Raw genomic sequence first — 22,150 nt, forward strand, 5'->3', positions numbered from 1 at the left:
CAAACAAGATAAAAAAAGAACTGTATGTCCCAGTGCACTGATTCATGCCTGCTTGCACGGTTTACAACCCTGTGAGAAAATGAGTCTAAGTTGCACAATGTGTCTCATATAACAGACTATGCCACATATAATCAAAGCGTTTAGCTTATGCATGTACGCCTAGATGCTCCTTCATCCAAAGTGGAGGCATTCTAATACAGGAGGTGTGTTTCTGGCCAGATCACCAGGTGAAAAAAGAAGGAAAAAAAAAGCCTAAAAAAGAAAACAAATGCAGCCACTGATGTGGTGGCTGCATTTGTTTTCTTTTTTAGGCTTTTTTTCTTCTCTTTTCACCTGGTGATTATGGTACCCTGGAATATATTAAATTTTTGGTGTGGTTTGGAACTTTAAAGGATACGTTCATCTTTGGGAACATGTTTCCAATGTTGCACCCCCGCTCCACTTGATGAAAACAGGTTACATGAGTGCAGAACAAACTGTACTCTTATGATCCGTAGGAGTAGTACAACCAAACAAGCTTTGGCCGTACTTCTCCTTAACCTCCCTGGCGGTATGATTCGTTCTGGTTTTAGGTGCTGAAAGCGGTACAATTATTTTGCATGGAAATTTGGCGTTTTATATTGTAGTCCTGTAATTCTTAGGAATAACTCTATTAAATCTGTTCAAACCAGAGTCTAGCAGACATCCCGGGTATGATAAAGTTTATAATATAATAAATAATAATAAAAATTATTCAATAATGTAATCAAATCCTAAAACACTGAAAAAGGGACACTTTCTGGTTGCTATGGACAATTTCCAAATTCCAGGCAGAAAAAACAGTATTTATAATATAAAAGTGCATGCAGGGCTCTGCACAGACCACTAGGGATAAAGGGGGTGTGTATTTTTTTATACAGTACTGTAATCTGTAAGATTACAGTACTGTGTGTGTTTTGTGTACTTTTTCTTTTTTGAATTTGGCACCGATCTCCGCTCCTGTGCGCCGTAATGTCGCAGGGAACGGAGCTCTGCTGCATTCGGCACTGTGTGAATCGAGCGGAGGACAGCTTGATCACACAGTGCGGAGGGCATCGCTGGATCCAGGGGACAAGGTAAGTAACTTCTCTGTGTCCTCGCTGTAGCCAGCGATGCGATCCCGAGTCTGGCTCGGGGTTACCGCTTGTGATAGTAAAATCCCAACCCGAGCCAGACTCTGGATTACCGCTAGGGAGGTTAAAGTGGTTTTAAACCCTCACATATACCCAGTGAAGTAACTGGCCTCAGGTGATGCATAGAGATTAAACAAACCCTCCTGCATATCTTGTACTGGTTTATCTGCAGTCTTCTCTTCTCTACAGCCATTCAAAGTCTAGAATGTATAAAGCTTGTCTGAGCATTCAGAAAAAAAGGGGCGGAAAACTGACGTTGATTGGAGGGAAGGAAAACACCCCCTTTACACAGCACACAGGAACAGAGCTGAGGTTGTCAATCACCTGGAGGTCCCCCTATCACTTTTTGTTCTCTTGGTGTCAGGAAACTTGTCAGAAGTGATTCTTGCAGATAGCAGAGGAACAAAGCAGCAGACAGAAATTACACTTAGTGTTCTTAATTGAGACAAGTACACACTATAGATGGAAATGCTTTGTTCATATTTTATGCATGAGGTTCACAACCACTTTAACCCCTTGACGCCGACGTAATGCAAATATGTGGCCTTCAGCTTCAAGGGGATGTACTGGGATGATACGTGCAGCTGACGGTCGGCTTTCTTGTAATAACAACTGATGGGGCTAAGCAGCCGGACGGGACGTCCCCCCACCCACCGCTTTCCGCAGCCTGCCCGAGCTCTCCCGTCCCATTGGGAGGCCCAATCGACCAACCAGCTGGCCGAAGACCCGAAAAAATGCCGGAATCAACTTTGATCGTGTCTCGAATCTAGTAACCTGGAAGCGATATCATGAAATTGCTTCTGGTTTATTGAAGACTTAATGGCACCAGATTTAAAGAAAATGGCAGTATTCAAGACAGAAAACTTGGCGTTTTAAATGCTTTTAAGTGCAAAGGAGGGATTTTGGGGTCTTATATACCCTCTATCCCTCCACATAGAGTACCTGTCACTGTCTGTTACTGTCACAAGGGATGTTTACATTCATTCTGATGGCAATAAAAGTGATCACAAATAAAAAATTTAAAGGGATAGTGTAAAATAAAATATTTTTTTTTAAGTGCCTCATTTCTCCGTGCTCGCATGCAGAAGTGAACGCACGCGAAAGTCGCGAACGCAAATATAAGCAGTGTTCAAACCACACGTGAGCTATCAACGCGATCGTTGGAGCGAGAGCAATAATTCTTGTGCAAGACCTCTTCTGTATCTCTAAACAGGTAACCTGTAGACATGTTTATGGAGATTTCCAAGTACTGTAGCTTGTCGCCCTTCCACAATTGCCTGCGCAATTTTAAAGCATGACACGTTGGGTATCTGCTTTACTCTGCGTAACCTCATCCTTCACATTATGTGAAAAAATTGGGCTATCTTTACTGTTTTTTTTTTTTTATTCATGAAAGTGTATTTCCTCCCAAAAAAATTGCATTTGAAAGACCGCTGCACAAATACAATGTGACATACAATATTGCAGAGATCACCATTTTATTCTCTAGGGTCTCTGCAAAAAAAAAAATATATTAAATTATATATATATATATATATATATATATATATATATATATATAATTGTGTGTGTGTATATATATATAATGTGTGTTTGGGGGGGTTCTAGGTAATTTTCTAGCAAAAAATGATTTGTAAGCAACAACTGTCAGAAAAAGGCCTGGGTATTAAGGGGTTAATCCTACATCAGAGTAACATGTTATAACAACACAATGCATGACCTGATAAAATACAGTTAAAAATAAATATGCTGCATACTTCACTTACCCAGCTTTATGGAAACTATTAATGAGCATCTAAAACTATTTTTGAAAATGTTGCCATTTTTTCCATCTTGTTAGAATACTATCTGCGTGGAGTTTGCATGTGCTACCTGTGCTTGTTTAGGTTGCCTTTGAATTCTCATTCCAGGACATTCTGATTTATTGGCACCTTTCTAAATTGGTCCTTAGATTGTAAGCTCCTTGAGGGCAGGGCAGGGACTGATGTAAATGTACAACATTTAAAGCACTATGTAACTCTCCAGCCCTATATAAACTACCTATAATAGTATACAGCACGACCTGGCAGGGCTTGCTGGAATGATGGTTCCTGCTCAGTTGAATAGTTTGTGCAAGAAATAATATTTTGGATTTTTGAGGATTTTTCTTTTTTTTTTTTTTTTTTTCCTTTTTTATTATATAATTTTGTTTTGTCTTTCAATATGGCATTTGTGCCATGCATAACCCTTGTGGAAGCCTCCAGTGGATACATGAAGTTCCATCGTTAATGCCACGCCGTCCCCCTGAATGCCTGAACAATATCTTGTTTCTTTAGTAGCCGATAGATGTGAATCTGGAGTGGGGCAGCTCTGGCATCCCTTCAAAACAAACTAGTTATCCTCATGAATTGATTTCATCAAACATTACCTAATATGTTGTCGATGGCAGGCTCACAGCGGGAGCTGCCTGTGATAACTGGTTTTCTTTGACATAAGTTGTTAGGCAGGGGTCACTCTGCTAGAATAAGTCCGAAGAATACTTGTACGCTGGCAAAGGCGACTGAATCTTTGATCACATTTGTCCGGCACATCAGTCTGGCATTGTGCTTTATACCAACACAACACTATAACAAGAAGGGGCTTTTCAAGCTCTCGATCGGCCTGGAATGTTATTGAATTGGGCGCAGTTGCTGGTAAGTTAATAGAAGAGGCAAACACTGTTCATTTCATAATGCATCGTGTTGTGATTTCCAGCTGAGAAGAATGCGGAGAATCCGAGGCTCTAGGTGATGTTATTTCAAGGTTTCCATCGCTTGCACTGCTGGCCGAGAAATGTGGAATTATTATGTAAAAACCAAGAAGTTTATATGTTTATATAATATTGAAAATGTAACTAAATGTGGATTAAAACTGTTTATGTATTTTCTTAAGAATTTCCTTTCGGTTCTCTTTTCTGGAGAGTAAATAAATAAATAATAAAAAAAAAAAATATATATATATATATATATATATATATATATATATATATAAATATTACTGCGCTGTCATAAATTTAAAAGCAAATAGAAATGAGCAGCAACTTCCTGTAAGATACGCACAGCAACAAACGCTTTTCAAATATAAGTTGCACTTCAAAACAACATGTGAATAAATTATGAACTGCAACTGCAAGTGGTAAAGTCCATCCAATAAAGTGATATCCAGCGTAACAATATAGTGCATCAGGAAAAAAGTAATGTCCTGGAAAATGACTTCCACCTCTAATCTTATTGCCACTTACCGACTCCCTATGATCTCCTATTATGGGAGCTCACCAACGCTTTTGACTCTATACCCAGCCAGGGCCTTTGATGGACACAGCAATGTCGTCTTCACGGACAATGTAACAGGATCCACAAGAAGAAATAAAAGCTTCCATGGCATAAAATCTTTAGGTGTTTATGATTAAAAATTGTAGTACACTTAGTTAAGGAAGTTGATCTCAGTATAAAACCGGCCGGCCGGCTCAAAGTTAGCAGCCCGTCACTCTGGGACCTTTGCGGACGTGGTAAACTCAGCACATCGCCATTGCCCCTGGACGACTTCATTTGTGACGAAACATGTAGGGAGGAGCAACGCACTGACGTCAGCATGTTTGCACAGGACCTAGAGTGGCGGGCTGCTATCTTTGAGCTGGCCAGCTCCGAGGTAAACCTGTCGACATAGACCATTCTCAGCAATGCCGGCTCTCACTGCTGTCAGTCTGCAATGGTGACCAGGAAGACTACCCTGCAGTAGAGCGATCTGAAAGCGAGGCCTGAACCGCTCGTGGAGCGCAGCGTGGAAGGGATGACAATGGTGGTGTGGAGGGTGGTCTATGTGGACAGCTTTTCCCCGGATGCCTGCATAATTAGATGTATCTGCTTTTATTCATCAACCATGTGAGTTGCTAAATGTTGTACCTTCATTAAATGTAACCATATTGCTACACTTAGGTCCGGTTCACACTGAGGCAGCACGACTTACAGCGCAACTGCCTCAGGCGACCCAGACGCGACCGCTGCGGCGGCTTGCAAAACGACTTCTGTATAGAAGTCAATGCAAGTCGCCCAGGAACCTTTTTCTAAGTCGGAGCGACTTATGTCGCTGCGATTAGAATGGTTCCATTGTACAGAACGGGACGCTACTTGTCAGGTGGCTAAGTTGCCTGACAAGTTGTCCTAGTGTGAACCGACCCTAAAGCCGCGTACACACAGGCGGACTGTCTGGCCAACTTAGTCCGTCGAAACACATTTCAGCGGACAGTCCGCTCGTGTGTGGGCTTCAGCTGACTTTTTCAGCGTGCAGTCTGGCGGACTAAGTATTTCGGAATTTCCGTAATACTGTCCGTCATACTTTGGTTTCAGCGGACAATCCGCTCGTCAGTAGGCTAGTTCGACGGACTAAGTATGGCGCATGCTCAGAAAGGATTTACACGGCGAAAGGTTGCATTGCTGTGTATTGGACTTCCTATTTCTAGTCCCGTCGTACGTGCTGTACACGTCATCGCGCAAGCTTTCGACGGACTGTTTGTGCATCCGTGTGTGGTCAAGTCCGTTCATTCGAAAGTAGGACGGACTGTCCGTCGGATTGTCTGACGGACTAAGTTGGCCATACAGTCCGCCCGTGTGTACGCGGCTTAAGAGGTGCCTCTCTTCTCTTTTTACACTCAGTTGTGACTTGAAGCTACTCTTATATCAAGACATCGCTTGTTTATCAAGTCAAATACATTTTAAAATGTTGCTCGTCTTGCAAAATGCTCTCAAACCAAGGTTTTAGTGTGTGTTTGTGTGTACACAGTATATAGTTCCCTTGCCAAGATAAACACTATATCTAAAAAAATATTGTCCTACAAAAATGAAAGCGGGACTCTGCATGTGTGTGTTTTTAAACCTCCATTTTTTTTTTTTTTAAATAAGGGATTAGAAACTATGTCAGGTTTATAAATGTCATGTGTGCCCATTAAGGAGCTTTGCTCTTTCTATTAATCCTGGTGTTCGCTATCACCAGACTGAAAAGGAGAGAGAATCCAAAAGTCTGAGTTGCCATCAGAACAGGAATAGTGTGGAAATCTTCCAATGGGGACATTTGTTAAGATGACGAGAGCATTTGCCTAGTGTTAATGAATTTCCTCCATCTTCCTAATATGTCTATTTGACCAGAAATAATGGGAAATCTCCCCAATGGGAAGCAAATGGTAAGCAAAACTCTTACAGGTGCATTGAAGGCCTACATTACTGCCTGCCTGACCATTTTTTTTTGCCATTTTTTCAGTAGGATTTGCTACAGAAAAAAAATGGCAATTACAATGGAAAAAACATATTGTAGTATACATTTCTAGCACATGACATTTCATTGCTAGATGGGCTTTGATAAAGCATGTGAAATACAGTAGCCGTTCCTCCCCTGCTTGTAAATGTAGTGCTCTTCATGTCTTTTATGGTTCTACCCGGATAAAGGCGTTTTTGGATCTGGGCATGGTGTGTAGCCTTAATTGTCTCAGCTGCGACTGGGCGAGCACCCTGCATGGAGGAGATCATGCCGCAGAAGCCAGCTCACCCGTGAGCAGCATGAATCTTTGTGACATTTCATTGCTGGTGGGAGAAAAAAAACCCCCCAGCAAAACGTCCCCCAAAATACATAGCAGACTCTTAAATTAAATGGCATGTTGCAATTGCCAGGGAGTATTGCCACCGATCAGGACCCATTCAAGTGCATGAAGGTACTCCACAAACGCCCTACAACCACATATGAGGTTGCGGCCCAGTAGGTTGGAATGTTGAAGGCTAAAACAAGCAGTGAGGAAGAAACATGTTGCCTCCTCACAACCTTTAGAATGCATCTGAAAAATGATCCACCGTGGATTGCTTTTCAGATGAGTGGCAAGCACTGCTGTAAGTATGAACCAGCCCTAAGTACTTCTTGGCGCAGGCACAGTAATCCTGCCAGCCTGCTCCCAGCACATCAATAAAATTTCCAGCCTACTTCAGCAGATTGATATAGAAGAAGAGGTCTGAACTAAAGTGGTTCTAAAGCCTTACGGTTTTTCACCTTATTGCATTCTATGCATTAAGTGAAAAACTTTCTGTGCTGCAGCTGCCCTCCAGACACCCCCTTTTTCTTACCTAAGCCAGATTTGATCCAGTGATGTGCATGAGCACAGCGGCTCCATCTGCCGTCTCTCAACCCATTGGAAGATTTCTAGCGGCAGGAAACTCCCCCACCCCATCACCAGACCCCCTGCGGAAGTGATGGGGCCCTTGTCCCATACAGGACGGTGGACTATAGCCACCTATTGGCAGCCCTGGGTGTATCTAGGGTGATGCCACTCGAATAACACACTGTAGCTATGGAAGAGCTGTATTGTCTTCCTTGGACAGTACTAAAGAAGATCTCTCCCTCTCCTTTTCTCCATAATAAAAGCCCTTAAAGGACAAATGTAACTGATAAGAATGCATAGAATGGTCAACAGTTATTTTTTTGCAGATCTGATATTTTTTAGTACGTAAATTGATTGTAAGTGCTTGATTTAATAAAAAAAAAGGTAAATTACATGTCATACCTTCTCGCTGCAATGGTTTTGCATATGAACAGCCCAATCCTTCTCGGGTCCCCTGCTGGTGCTCTTTGCTCCCCCATCCCCCCCCCCCCCCCCCATCGAGTTCCCCCATAGCAAGCTGCTGGGTACTTGAGTGTGCTTGCTCCCGAGCCACGTTCTGTGTGTCCATTGACATACAGAGTGCAGCACGGCCTTGCTCCCTCTCTATTGGCTGTGATTGACAGCAGCAAGAGCCAATGGCTCCCACTGCTGTGTCTGAGCCAGTGAGGAGGGAAAAAGCCTCTGCTCGTGCACATCGCTGGATTGAGATCGGACTCGGCTAAGTACAAATGGGAGGGAGAAACTGCACTGGTTTTTCATCTTAATGCAGAGACTGCATTAAAGTGGTCAGTGCATTCTATGCATTAAGATAAACCTACTGTGTGCAGCCCCCTCAACACTTACATGAGGTCCCTCTCTGTCCAGCGATGTCTACGAATGTCTCAGCCATCCAGATTCTCCTTCCTGAGAAACAGCAGTGGCGGCATTGGCTCTTCCTAAGTCAGCCAATCAGGGAAGAGAGAGGGTGGGGCCGAGTCAGTGCTCCATGTCTGAATGGACACCGGGAGTTGTGACTCAGCTCAGGTGTTCCCATAGAAAGCTGTTGGCTGTGGGCGTACTGAACAGGAGGGAGGGGCCAGGATGACAGAAGAGGGACCCGAGTATAGGAGGATCCGGGCTGCTCTGTACAAACCCATTACACAGAGCAGGTAAGTATAACATGTTTATTATTTTAATAGGAAACATAAGGAGACTTTACAATCACATTAAAGTAATAAAAAAACCTGCCTTTCAAACTACTTTAACTAAACAGATTTAACAATGTGCTTAATAGTATGTTTAACAGACAAACAGGGAGCAAATTAGTGAAGTTTATTTTAGGGTAACTTTAAATTAGAGAGCATAAGCTCCATAGAGCTCCGCTAAAGAACTGAGCTAAAGAGAAGATAGTGAAGTTTTATATTTGTCTGGAGATTGGCTTCAATATTAATTTGGAATTTGTTTTAGAAAAAATACTACTGGTAATATAAAAATTAGATCCCTTTAATATATATATATATATATATTTTTTTTGCACTTTTTCAAGACATGGGGGCAGGAGTTTGTTTCAAGAACTCATTATCAGTCTGATTAAAATAAAGCTGTTATCTATTCCAAGTCTTTTAAACCAGTATTAGAGAAGAGCTGCTGGCTCCAATGAAGGAGGATTGGTGTTAATCCCTCTCTCAAGCCCTGATTGCCGAGAGCTAATGAAATAATGGGTGATGGCCATAGAAGGTGCTTCACAGGTGTGCACCAGGGACAAAAACATATTGAGTTGCTGGTATTTCCATTTCTCATATTTCTTTGATACAGTATGAAAGCTGGTTAGCAGAGGCTGATGAGGTGTAATGCAATCCTGCTCATAGAATCGAGATCATGGCTCGAAACACTGACATGGTGTTGGGTGTATTCTCCAGCACAGTTTCAGTTAAAGTAGAAATCTTCTTTGTTCCTAAGCAAGATGTATTTTCCTAATAAGTGTTTTCCTAGGAATAACTTTTACCAGATTCCATTCAATTGGAACGCTGGACCTTAAAGCGGAGGTCCACCCTAAAGTGGACCTTCCGATCATCGGAACCCTCCCCCCCTCCGGCGCCACAATTGGCACCTTTCAGAGGGGAGGGGGGTGCAGATACCTGTACAGTACAGGTATCTGCACCCACTTCCGGGATAGCTCTCTGCGGAAAGGGGCGTAGATTACGCCCCTTTCCGCAAGTGCCCGCCCCTTTCCGCAAGTGCCCCGCTGCCTGCTGGGAAACGCACAGATCCCAGAGACAGCGGGGACCATCCTTATTGCACAGCGCGACTCGTGCATGCGCAGTAGGGAACCGGGAAATGAAGCCGAAAGGCTCCATTTCCTGATTCCCATACCTAAGATGGCGGCGGCAGCACCCGAGAGACGATCTAGAGATCGGCTTCGGGTGCCGACATCGCGGGCGCGCTGGACAGGTAAGTGTCACTATTTTAAAAGTCAGCAGCTGCAGTATTTGTAGCTGCTGGCTTTTAAAAAAAAAAAAAAAACGCGGAGTCCCAGCGGACTCCCGCTTTAAAGGAGAAGTTTGGGGTTGCAAAAAATATAAACATATATATACTTGCCTGCATGCATCCATCCTACGTTGGCTCTAACACTGATTACTGAGTGATCATATGATCACTAAGCTCTTATCTCTCAATCTGCCCAGAGGGGAGAGCGGTGATTGTCAGAGAGTGGTGACTGTCAGTCACCGCTCTTCACTCTGCCCCTCCAGTGCTCCCTGGAATGCTAAGAAGGGAGGAGGTGGGCGCAGCTGGCTCGGTCTCTCAGCTGCCTGTTGGACGGTGGGGTTCCCAACAGAGCCTGGGCTACTTAACGAGACATTATAGGTGGAGTTAGGCTTCGGGTGATTTACTGCTCTTGGCTCGTTTTTTGTCAAATTAGCTTTTTTGCAGTCAGGTATGCATTGTGCTAACAACCTCTGTGTTCATAGTCTTACCCCCATTTTCCTGCTACAGCAGTTGTGCAGGGAGTTGAAATATAACTATACTCACCTAGGTATGGGCAGCATCTGTCCTCTGTCTCCAAGACTTAGAACTGAGCGTTCAAAGACCACTGATTGCTCAGTTCTCGATCTTCAGTAAGCAGAGAGCTGGTGACTGTAAGGCCCCATACACACGATTTAGATTTTCTGCAGTCTTTTGTCTTCAGATTTACCAAGACCATGTAGTGCAAGGGCCTGCCTGATTGCGTACAAATTTAAACTCTTAAGGTTTCACCTCATATTATATGGTTTTGGTAAATCTGAAGACCATAAACTGCAGAAAATCTAATAATGTGTATGGGGTCTGAGTCACCGGCTCTGCTCTGCCACTCCAGTGCTCACTGGAGTGCTGGGTTGTGGAGGGGGCGGGAGCAGCTGGCTTGGTCTCTCAGCATCATGCTGAGAAACTGAGCCAAATGCCTGTCAGACATGTGGGTGGATCCAGACATTAAAATCGGAATCCTCCAGAGCAGGGGTCTCCAAACTATGGCCCTCCAGTAGTTCAGGAACTACAATTCCCATCATGCCTAGTCATATCTTTGAATGTCAGAGTTTTACAATGCCTCATGGGACGTGTAGTTCCGCCACAGCTGGAGGGCCATAGTTTGAAGATCCCTGCTCCAGAGTCTGGAACAGTTGAGCGACACCAGCCCACTGCAGGCTAAAGACCGCTATCTGCTTAATACAGGTCACAGGATAAGTAGAGCCAAAAGAGCTTTGGCACCACATCTCCTTTTAAAGACAAGAATGGAACTGTTGGAGGTATTGATAGGCAAGCTACCCCATGACTCAAGAACCTCATGCTGGTTTTGGGGCATTGACTTCACTGGAAGAAAAGGATATAAGTTTGGATTGACTGCTTTACAAAAAACAAGATTGTGGCTGGCCAATCATGGAATGGCTGCTTCTAGCAGAGCCTTTTCACAGAAATGTCCTGCTTTGTGAAATACTCCCTTTATCTCCTATGGGGTATGGGCAAAGTGTAAGAATAGGGAAATGGTGTGTGTTCTTGTGTACTTGCATGATTTGGTTAAATAGACACTTTCTGCCCTGGGAGTTGGCATGCTGCACTCTTAGGGCCCCAGTTTATTTTTTTTTACCCCTTTGACCCATGGTAACTTTAGTAAACTTATATCCTGCTTTTATTTAAAAGAGAAGTATGTTTTATATGTTTTTTTTTTTTCTTTCCTTTTCTAGATTCCTATATACTTAGGTGGCTGCTGCATCTTTCCCCCGCTGCCTCTGCACTGAGAACCGAGCGATCGAACACCACTGATGGCTCGGTTCTAGCAGCTCCCCGAGCAGAGAGCTACTGACTGTCAATCAGTCTAGGCAGGCACACTAACTTGTTCTGCATGTGTACCCAGGAAGGATTTCACTATGAATTGTTCATATCATTTCTGTCAGAGAATGGCCTGTGGCTTTTTATTCTCCAGGGTCAAGAAGGAATATATTGGTTGACCTTTCTCTACATAAAAGCACTTCATTGAACCTTCCTCTGTAAATACTCCGGTCTTCAAGGCTTTTCTGTGAAGCTTGGCAATTAACACATATCCATGCAAGCTAGCCTACTGACGGCCATAAACAAAGCGAAAGTTCACCTTTTCACCCCATAAAAAAAAATCATAATGTTTCCCTTGTGCTCATACATTTTCCATGTGTTCTACGATGACCATAGCTTTTATTTCTTATGACACCATATTGGAAATTTCCTATTATTCTTAAGGTGCATGGTTAGTTTCAAAGCGCACCTACCTACCTACCTATGTTCTTAAGAAAAATGTAATAAAAAAAAATAAACGCAATCTCATGCAAGCTCAAGCATGCAGAGGCCTTTGCTGTCAGACCATTAGATTCTGTTAGTTTTTTTAATGGCTTTTTAAGTGCTGAGATTCTGGTGTATTTTAAATGAACAACAACCTTATTATAACAACTCTATAATATTCCCAATGCTAGTAGCTTGATCATTTTCACTTTGTTTGGTATTTGCAATGTGACTTTGAATTTGTTAAATAAACAAAATTTGGCTACTCCAGAAAGGGTCAATCCCTTTGAAGCGTCCCTCTCTACCACTTCATAGCACTTTAGATGTAGAACTTTGGAGATCTCAAGATATACATAAACTTTGATAAAACAGCCTTCAGACAGAAGGGGAAGGGGTAAAAAATAAGGGTAGAATAAAGTGCACTGCAAGGTTAGTGTCAGGGTTTAGGTCAGGGGTCTCCAACCCATGGCCTGCGGAGCCCTCAGATGTGGCCCGCGACCTCCTGCTCTGGGATAGAATAGAAAGAATACTGTTATTAAAGGTCAGTTTATTACTAAAATCAAAGTGTAGATACGGGCATCTCTTTTCTGCAGTGGTTACTGGGCTGCTTTCAAACTGATCCGCAGGTGCAGAGCAGTTTACCTGCGGGTTACCTGCACTGAGCCCTAGACTTCTATTATTTCCTGCGAGTTTGGTGAGCTTTCTGAAAGTGCACCAAACCTGCACAATATAATAAAAGTCTTTTGCAAACTGCAGGAAAGCCAAAGGTACACTGTGTTGCACACGTGATGCAGGTAATCCGCAGCGCATCAGTGTGAAAACAGCCTTGGACCCCTTTCACACGGTCAGTCCGGCAATCTGACCAATTGGACCCTCCATTCACCTCTAAGTAGTGGCAGACATATACCGACTTGTGTTCTACCTCCAACACAATCTGCCAAAAAGTGTTGTGGGCTGTGTCGGTGTCCACTTTGCAAATGCAGAGTGGACACATACATGGCATCCACCTGCTCCGCTCATTGTGGCCCGCAGCCGGTTACCAAGTTGCTCACGTGGCCCTCGCTCTTCAAAAGGTTTGGCACCCCTGGATTTGGTTATCGTGAACCCGTTCTTTTCCCATTCAATGTGAACAACAGGTTAAATTAAAGGGGTTGTAAAGGCTTGTGTTTTTTTCTCTTAACCACTTGCCGACCAGCTCCTGTACATATACATCGGCACTTTGTAGAGGGATCTCTCCGTAACGGCAGCAGCTGCTGCCACAACCAAGATATCCATCTTTTCAGGAGCCAGTCGTGTTTACGATAATGGTGATCTGTGCTTCGGATTCACCGCGAGATCACCGTTATCGGCGGCGAGAGAGATGCCACCCACGCCCTCCACCGCTTACCGGAGTCGTCGGCAGAGGCGATCGGGTCCTCTCAGTGCCTGTGTATGGAGACAAGTGAGGCTAAGATGTCCCCCACCCATGTCCATACCATAGAAGGGCGGAAGTGACATCAAAATGTCACTTCCACCCATAGCTCTTAAAGGCAAATTTTTTCAATGACAATTTTTTTTTTTTTTTTTTTAGCTCTAGACCTACTGTGTAACGCAAAACATGCAACCTGTAGAATTTTTAAAATGTTGCCTATGGAGATTTTTGAGGATAAAAGTTTGACGCCATTCCACGAGCGGGCACAATTTTGAAGCGTAACATGTTGAGTATCAATTTACTCGGCGTAACATTATCTTTCACAATATATGAAAAAATTGGACTAACTTCACGGTTTTATTTTTTTTTTATTCAAAAAAGTGATTTTTTTTTCCAAAGAAAGTGCGCTTGTAAGACCGCTGCACAAATACAGTGTTAAAGTATTGCAATGACCGCCATTTTATTCTCTAGGGTGTTAGGAGACAAATACACAGGGATTTGTAAATTGGAGCAGCAAAGGCCAGGTGAGTTAAGCAGCTGGGAAGGACTGCAGTTGAAGCTAAACTTCAGGCAGATCTTTAAAAAAAAAAGGCATATAAAGTTGTGTTTAATGATACTAACCATACACTTTATTTTTTCATAAAGTATGTCATCAATCGCTAAGGTTTTTTGACTATATTTTGTCTATGGATCACAGGAGTTCTCACAGGAGCGCTCTGCACTCCTGTGACCTGTTTTCGGCTGACGTCACTCAGCTGATCCAGGCTCATGAAAGATCCTGACCATATGGTCAGGGTCCACCCAGAAGCCTGAATGGGACACTTGGTTCAGCCTCTCAGTGATTCGCTGAGAGCTTGATCCAGCCCCTCTCGTACCCCTCCACCAGCCAGCGCTCTGGTGAGCTCTGGAGGGGAGAGCTGCTGACTGACAGTCAGGACTCTTTTGCTCAGAGCAGCTGAAAGAACTGAGAGATCAGTGGTGTTTTATCTCTCAGTTCTCACTACAGAGACAGTGGGGGGACAGATGCAGTATCAGATCGAGGCTGCATCCACCTGTTGTTTTTTTTTTTTTTTTTTCTCACAATCTCAAACTTCCCTTTTAAATCTGCTAATTACGATAAAAGAATACCGGGTAATTCCACCACGTAAGGTCCGTGCAGACACCTCTTTACTATTGTCAACTTGTTACAATGGCTTCTGATGATGACTTCAGGCAGCTTTGTAAATGCACACTGCACAGGCATGTTTCATGGTTGTCCCCATCTGGGTACCCACTCTGAGAATGTCATGAAGTCATCACTAGCATTCATGTGTGTAGAGTGTAGACAAAACGTTTCTGTTGGGACTTCAGCAGATAAGCAGCACTGAAATGCAGCCAAAGTATAAATAAGAGCTGCAAACAGTTTTTTAACCACTTCCCTCCTGGCCAATAGCAGAATGACAGTTTCATTGTTCTGGGTGGACATCATATGACATCCTTCAGAACAAGCGTACATATTCGCCAGCACACCATGGATCGAAATTTTTTTCGTCCAGAAGGTTTAATGAAGAGAATCCCATCACAAAGGAAAAGTGCAACGTTTCGGAGCCACGCAGGACCCCTTCGTCAGTCATGTGATACATATCACATGCCCGATGAAGGGGTCCTGCGCGGCTCCGAAACGTTGGACTTTTCTTTTTGTGATGTGATTCTCTTCATTAAATCTTCTGGACGAAAATTTGTCGATCCATGGTGTGCTGGCGAATATGTACGCTTGTTTGATGCTTCCAGGACCCAACTGGTATTCGCTGCAGCACCCGCTACTTGGTGAGCCATTGATACCAGGAACGTGTGCGATAGGAATATCTATTTTATCCTTCAGAACAATCCTTTCGTGCGTGCAGGTCGGGGGTGTGGTGTGTTCTTCGTACACGCCACATCTCTGATCACGGTAAAGAGCCTATCATGTAAGCTCTTTACCATGTATTCAGCTGTGTCCAATTACAGATGATCACAGTGTAAGTAAGAAATGGCGGTTATCAGCATTCCTCTCCTCGCGCTGACAGTGCATGTGGAGAGCCAATAAGCGGCTTCCCTCAGTGGGGCCATCTGCACTGATAATCCGTGCAATAATTATCAGTGATGCCTGTCGTTGTCCCACCAGTGATGACCATGAATGCTGCCAATCGGTGTCCATCAATGCTGTATATTAGTGCCACCAATTAGTGCCCATCAGTGCTGCATAGTAGTGCCACCTCATCAGTGCAGCGTACATCAGTGAAGGAAAAAAATTCTATAACCAAAACTAAGAATATTTTCTTCTTTTCAGTCTTTTTTTTGTTTGTTTAGCAAAAAAAAAAGCACTGGTGATTAAATACCACCAAAAAAAAAAAGCTCTAGTTGTGTGAACAAAATGATAAAAATTTAGTTTGGGTACAGTGTAGCATGACTGTGAAATTGCCATTCAAAGTGTGATGGCCCGAAAGCTGAAAATTGGCCTGGGATAAGTGCCTGGTATTGAAGTGGTTAAAAGGCAAGTGTTTAAGATCTGAAGGTGTGGTCAGCAGGACTTTTATCATGGTTTCCTCAAAATGAACGTACTAGCCCAAATTTTATATTTACTACAATCCGTCCCGATCAAACTTCCACCCTCGTTCTTCTCAACACATCGGAAAGCATGTACAGACTTCATCTGGAACACTTCACGTCTGAGATTGAGCTACTCCAGACTTACCTTTCCCAAGCTCAAAGGAAGTATAGGCCTCCCAGACCTACGCAAATACCACCAAGCCTGCCGTTTGTCCAGAATTATAGACTGGAATGTCCACTCCACAGTAAAAGCCTGGGTTCAACTGCCCCCATCCCATTATATCAAACCCCATGGATAGCCCCGAAACACACCCCTCTGCATTGCAAAACTCACCCACTTATTCAACCTATGCTAATCTCCTTCCGGGAAGCTTTCCACAAAAATAAAATATCCTCACTACTAGGCCCCATGACGCCATTACATCACAACCCAGACTTCCCACCGGGTAACTCCTTGTCCTTTCTATCCGAATCGTGGCCACACCATAGTATGCAAGCGGAACATTGATTCGAAAAAGTCCACCTCATCACCCAATCCAAATCAGCTGCTCCGATGACAAGTGGCACATTTCCTTTCTGGACATGCGTACAAATTAGACATTTTCTCATCAAACCCAAACTGAGACCTGATTGGTCAAGACAACTCACCCCCTTCGAATCATTATGCTTAAAAATGGAACCCCAAAACCACTTGATCTCCTACACGTATGCTTTACTATTCACAGACCAAAACCCCAAATCTAACTGGGCCAGCCATAAATAGGAACTAGAACTCTCAATCCACCTCTCAGATCAATACTGGGAAAAAATATATACATGTTGTAATCTTCTGCACACCACTATAAAAGACTAGGAGAGAGGGGAAGCACTGAGGTCCAATCAGGTGTTTCTCAATCAACGTGAACGGGAAAGGAGGGAAATATTTGGTAACTGAGAAACGGGAATTGCCCAGTTTGCAGGAACAAGAAACGAGAGGAATTTTCCCAATAGGTGCACAGGCTGTTCTGACCCTTCTCTACCCTATCCAACACATTTTGGTTCAAATTCCATTTTAAGATTTTCCTCTATGGGAGATGATTGAGTGATGGAGAGGAATTGTGTGCAATAATGTAGCATTTGAATGCTTTCCATTTTTAATATGTCAGTTTCTACATCCATGTCCATACTGTATATTGTAACCCAAAAACCTCTGTATGATTAATTCTTTGTAAATTCATACCATATTGCCTTGTTTTCCCTCTAGGTAAAAAGAAACGTTTATGACCTCACAAGTATTCCTGTTCGCCACCAGGTGTGGGAAGGTTGGCCGCCATCAGCTCAGAATGATTCTGTAAGTTTTTTGTTTTTACCGCGGTGGAATAGTTTTATATTGTTTGGGATGTTGGCCATCAATTACAAAATGAGCAATTATGTAATCTCGTTTACTGTAGATTGAATGTGCAAGTGAACCATTGTTGTTCTCATAGTCAGACGTGTTGTCTATATCAGGGATTCTCATCTGGAAAGTGTGTAAATCTTTAGGCTGCATAATCGCTTACACCTGAGCGATTATCTGCTTGAAGCTCAAAAATGCTGGAGGAGAAAAAAAAAAATCAATTATTCTCTATGGAAATGATTCACATCTCCACGCCAAATGCCTGAGGCTGGGTTTACACTGCTGCGGTGACGAGAACCGGATGTGATTCGCACCGCACTGCATTGCAAATCGCATCCGATCTCTGTGCGATGCGAGTGCAGCCATACAGATAGTATGGCTGAATTCGCATCGCATCCGCCCCAAACTCGCACAGGACCCTTTTTTTGGTCTGCAGCAGAATCGGATCGCATGGGTGTTCACACCATGCGATCCGATTCCTGTCCGAGTTTGCAGATCGCACTGCGATATGCGAACTGATCTGGGGGTGTCATTAAGGTTTCACTGACACTCCCAGCAGTTCGCATAGGGCAGTGTAAACTGCCGCCGGGAGGCATGCGATGCGGGAACCCGCAGAAGATTCACAGCGTTCCCGCATCGCTTCAGTGTGAACCCAGCCTGAAGCTCAAACAAGTTCTGGAGTTTTTTTTTTTTTTTGTAGCCCAATTTGCGCAGATTTGGGAGTTTTTTGTTCACATTTAAATGGATGGAAATGCCATTTGCGTGTTATTGTGCGCATTCACGTTTTTTGGTGTTTTTTTTTTTTTTTTGTGTGTGATTTTCTGCTCAAATGAAAAATGTAAAAAATAGAATAATAAATAATAATATATGAATTACAAAAGAAAAAGATGCAGCGCTAAATAAAATTAAAATATGTGAAAAGGTGATAGTCTCAAGTTGATACAAAACACAAAATTATTCAATAATACACTCAAAAGTAACATCTCATGCAATTAAATCACACAAAAAATTCTGATAATTGTGAACAACCAATAATCCAAGAAAACTAAGGCAGTCACCATATAACATAAATGAATTAATCAAAGCAGCAACATAAATATTCAAGGTAACTGAATCAATCAATAGAGCAAAAAGAGTCCCAATTGAAATAGTGCATAATAAAAAAATAAATGAAAATCCATAAAGTAAAAAGTGCTGCTCCAAACCAGGTTAACAGTGAAAGAAGATCCCGTATCCAGAACAGTTCACACCCAAGTGAGTATTAAGGCTCCTTACCAACTTTAGATGACCACCATGAAGATAGTCACATGAAGCATAGGGAAAAAGTTCAGGTCTTCCCCACAACCTACACCGGCTGCCGCAGCTAGCACTGTAACTATTGCTCATGAAACAAAATGAAGAAAAGCTCCCATGGTATAATGCTTAAAAGGTTTTAATATATCAAAAGAATTGCACTTGCAAGATTATCCATCCATAAAGAGCGTTAAGAACGATCACATAAAAAGATCGGAATTTGCGGCATCTCCACAAACTTCCTCCCGCCTACTGTCCCATCGATCTCCGGATAGTAAACATGATGACGTCACTGCCACAGGCTCCTCCCTATGCGTTTCATTACGATAGGACGTCGTCTGGGGATTGGCCAGTGATTATATAATCATATAATATATGAATAAATGTAAAATTAATACACAAATAACTTAAAATCTTTATAAATAAGTAAAATAATATGTAATACATTATTTAAAAAAAAAATTAACCTTAAAAAAATGAAATTTATTAATAATAATAAACACCCAAACGCACAAAAAACAATGATAATAATAATTTTGGGTTAGGGTGTTTAGTTTATTTTTATTTTTTTAAGGGTTAAGGATTAAAGTTGAGGGTTAATTTATTTATTGTTGCTTAGTATTTATTATTTATGATTTTTAATTATTTGTGTATTTTACATTTATTCATGTTATTATTCATATTAATAAATGAATAATAATAAAACCCCCCTCCATGTTAGCCAATGTGTCCATGCACACTACGGCTTCTTCAGGATTTACAGGCATATGCTCTTATAGACAGAAATGAAGAATAATAAATGAAGAATAATAAAAGAAATAAAAGCTAATGGAAAAGCTAAAAAAGCTGAAATACCTAGCAACACATGATGCAACAGATAATAGTTTTCTCTATTGGCTAATAAAAAAAACGCTGAAAAAACACTGCAAACTCACAAGTTGTGTAAAAACACTCCAATGCTACGCTCAGGTGTGAATGCAATGGTGAGAAAACAGGAACAAAAATTCCGCTTTCGACGCGATCGTGCAATAATCTGATCGTTAGTACATCACTTTAATCCGAAATTTTCAAAAGGGACAAACACGAAACATTTTCTCGTACGATACCAGATTGTATGATTTTTGTTTAGTTAGTACAGTTTTCGTCCCAAAATACAGTACATGACTTTCAAATAAATTTTTTCTGTCGTACAAGAATTTTAGTAACCTGTTTGCATTTGATATGGAGACTAGCATGCAAAAAAAAAATAAAAAATGGACGATCATTCGTCCGATAAGCTCATTGTGTGTACCAGGCTCAAGGGCTCATGCACACTGCATCTCAAAGAAGCAGCTTCTACAGGCTTTTGAGCTTTTTTGATTCTGCCTGGAAACTCCCCTCCATGTTGGCCAATGTGTCCATGCACACTACGGCTTCTTCAGGAGTTTACAGGCATATACTCTTATAGACAGAAACCCCCCCCCACCAAACCCGCATTTTTAAGAGGAACTTTCAAGCACAAAAGACTCCTAATTGCCCAAAAACGCACAAAAAAAGCTTGAAGATTCATAAAGAAATAGAAAAAATTAGCTAAGTAGGGGGGTTTGTGAAAAAAAAATACTTATGCTCAAAGAAGCGCAATAAAAATGGCCAAAAGAGCACAAAAAAGCACAAGCTTCTTCAAGTTTTAGGCAGAGAAATAAAAGCTCAAAAGCAGCTTTTTTTTTTTTTGAGCTGCACTATGCATGAGCCCTAATAGTTTTTATACTTGTTCAACCCCGTGGGTTGAATGGAACAAAACTGACCACTCCAGGCAGAGCTGCTGTAATAATAATCTGATGTTAGTACAGCGATCTCCCCTGCTGAGCTGCTGTGTTCTGACCGGAGACACTAGAACTTTTGCACAAACTGATCAATATATGCTGATTGTATTTTATTTATTTTTTTAAACGAAGACCACATAGTGGCCTAAACTGATGAAGATTTTTTTCCCCGGATATTTATTATAGCAAAAATATAAAAATATTGTTTGTTTTTGTTTTTTTCAAAATTGTCGCCAAAAAAAAAAAAAAAGCAAAAACGCACAGCTGATCAAATACCACCAAAAGAAAGCTCTATATTGTGAGAAACAAAGGACATACATTTTGTGTACAATGTCGCACAACTGCGCAATTGTCAAAGTGATGCAGTGCTGTAGTGCAAAAAATGGCCTGGTCATTAAGTGGGTAAATCCTTCCGGGGCTGAAGTGGTTAAAGGATGGTAGCCAATGTGTTCCAGGAATTTCCAAATCGCCCTTCTTCAGGGCTTTGGATAATATTGCGACTAGAAAAGCTGTTTCAAGATAAATAATACTGGACACTATTTGGAGGTAGTTTGAAGAAGCAGTAATCCGTGGTCTGATTTTTCTGTCTGTATTGAAATTCCTGCAGTGTGTTGGCTACTAATGTTTTATTAAGATAAAAATTGATTTACATCTTACCGTCTTACTGATTTATTCTTTCAATGCTCCACCCCTTTTTATTTATTTTTTAATACTATTTTTATACATTTTATTTTTTATTGAAACCCAAATGACCCAAAGCTTCAGCCAAGCCATGGGCTTATTCATAGTGTACTATGTGTAAGCCCATGTGCGGGTGAAATGCGTTAGAGGGACAGCTAGAGGGAAGCAGTGCTAAAACCTTCCAGATGATACTCCTCTAATTTCGACAGCTTCCATTATTTTTCTTCCCAGATTTATTTTTTTTTCCCCCCAGATTTTTTATTTTTTTTTTCATATATACTTCCACTTCTTCATAAGAGGGCTTCTCCATGCCTGGTACTCTCATGTAAAGATTGGAAAAGAAAATCTAGAAAACACTTCACCTGCTGGTTGAATAATGAGAATACAAAAATGCAATATTGCTTATTACCTTCGTTTGGGCAAAAGTTTGAAGATGTCTTCCCCCCCCCCCCCCCCCCCGACTGTAATAAAGAGAGAAAATATATGCAAATCACTATACATCCCTTTTATAGTGTAAATATCCTAAAAATATCGTGGAGTGTGCACACAGACTTGGACGAAACTTGTCATACTGGTACGTCGGTGTGAACTTTTGAAAAGTAACGAGGCTGTAAAAGGCGATTCTCTCTACCTGAAATAGTGTAAAAATCAGAGTGTGAATTACACATTCTATACAACCACCTTGTGTGAAGTTTTTCCTGGTGATTTAGGGATTTATTTATAATTTTTTTCACACAACTTTTGTAATTGAATTCAATTGGAAAAAAGTGTGAATCCTGGCTGAAAGGGGTTCCCTACAAAAAATTAGGTAAGTAATGTTCACTAATTGAAACAAGTTTTATATATGTTATATTAAGTACTGTTTCTTAATATATGTTTATATCAGGACTTGATGAATTTGCTTTGAATCTAGGAGCCAGCTAAAAAAGTTAGGAGCCAGTTTCCCCC

The 22,150-nt window shown here is 41.8% G+C and overlaps 1 protein-coding gene across 2 annotated transcripts in view; it reads left to right on the forward strand.

Moving 5' to 3' along the window:
* FAF1 (Fas associated factor 1) overlaps positions 1 to 22,150 on the forward strand; it is a 440,039-nt gene that overhangs the window by 205,812 nt on the left and 212,077 nt on the right. For both annotated transcript variants that reach the window (XM_077450266.1, XM_077450265.1), the window contains exon 8: positions 17,295 to 17,381. In XM_077450266.1, the coding sequence (XP_077306392.1) occupies positions 17,295 to 17,381 (87 nt within the window). The remainder of the gene's footprint in view (positions 1 to 17,294; positions 17,382 to 22,150) is intronic.

This window comes from Lithobates pipiens, unplaced genomic scaffold, assembly GCF_037356315.1.
Source record: "Lithobates pipiens isolate NorthernLeopardFrog02 unplaced genomic scaffold, aLitPip1_a1.2 Scaffold_23, whole genome shotgun sequence".
In the NCBI taxonomy this organism is placed as follows: domain Eukaryota; kingdom Metazoa; phylum Chordata; class Amphibia; order Anura; family Ranidae; genus Lithobates; species Lithobates pipiens.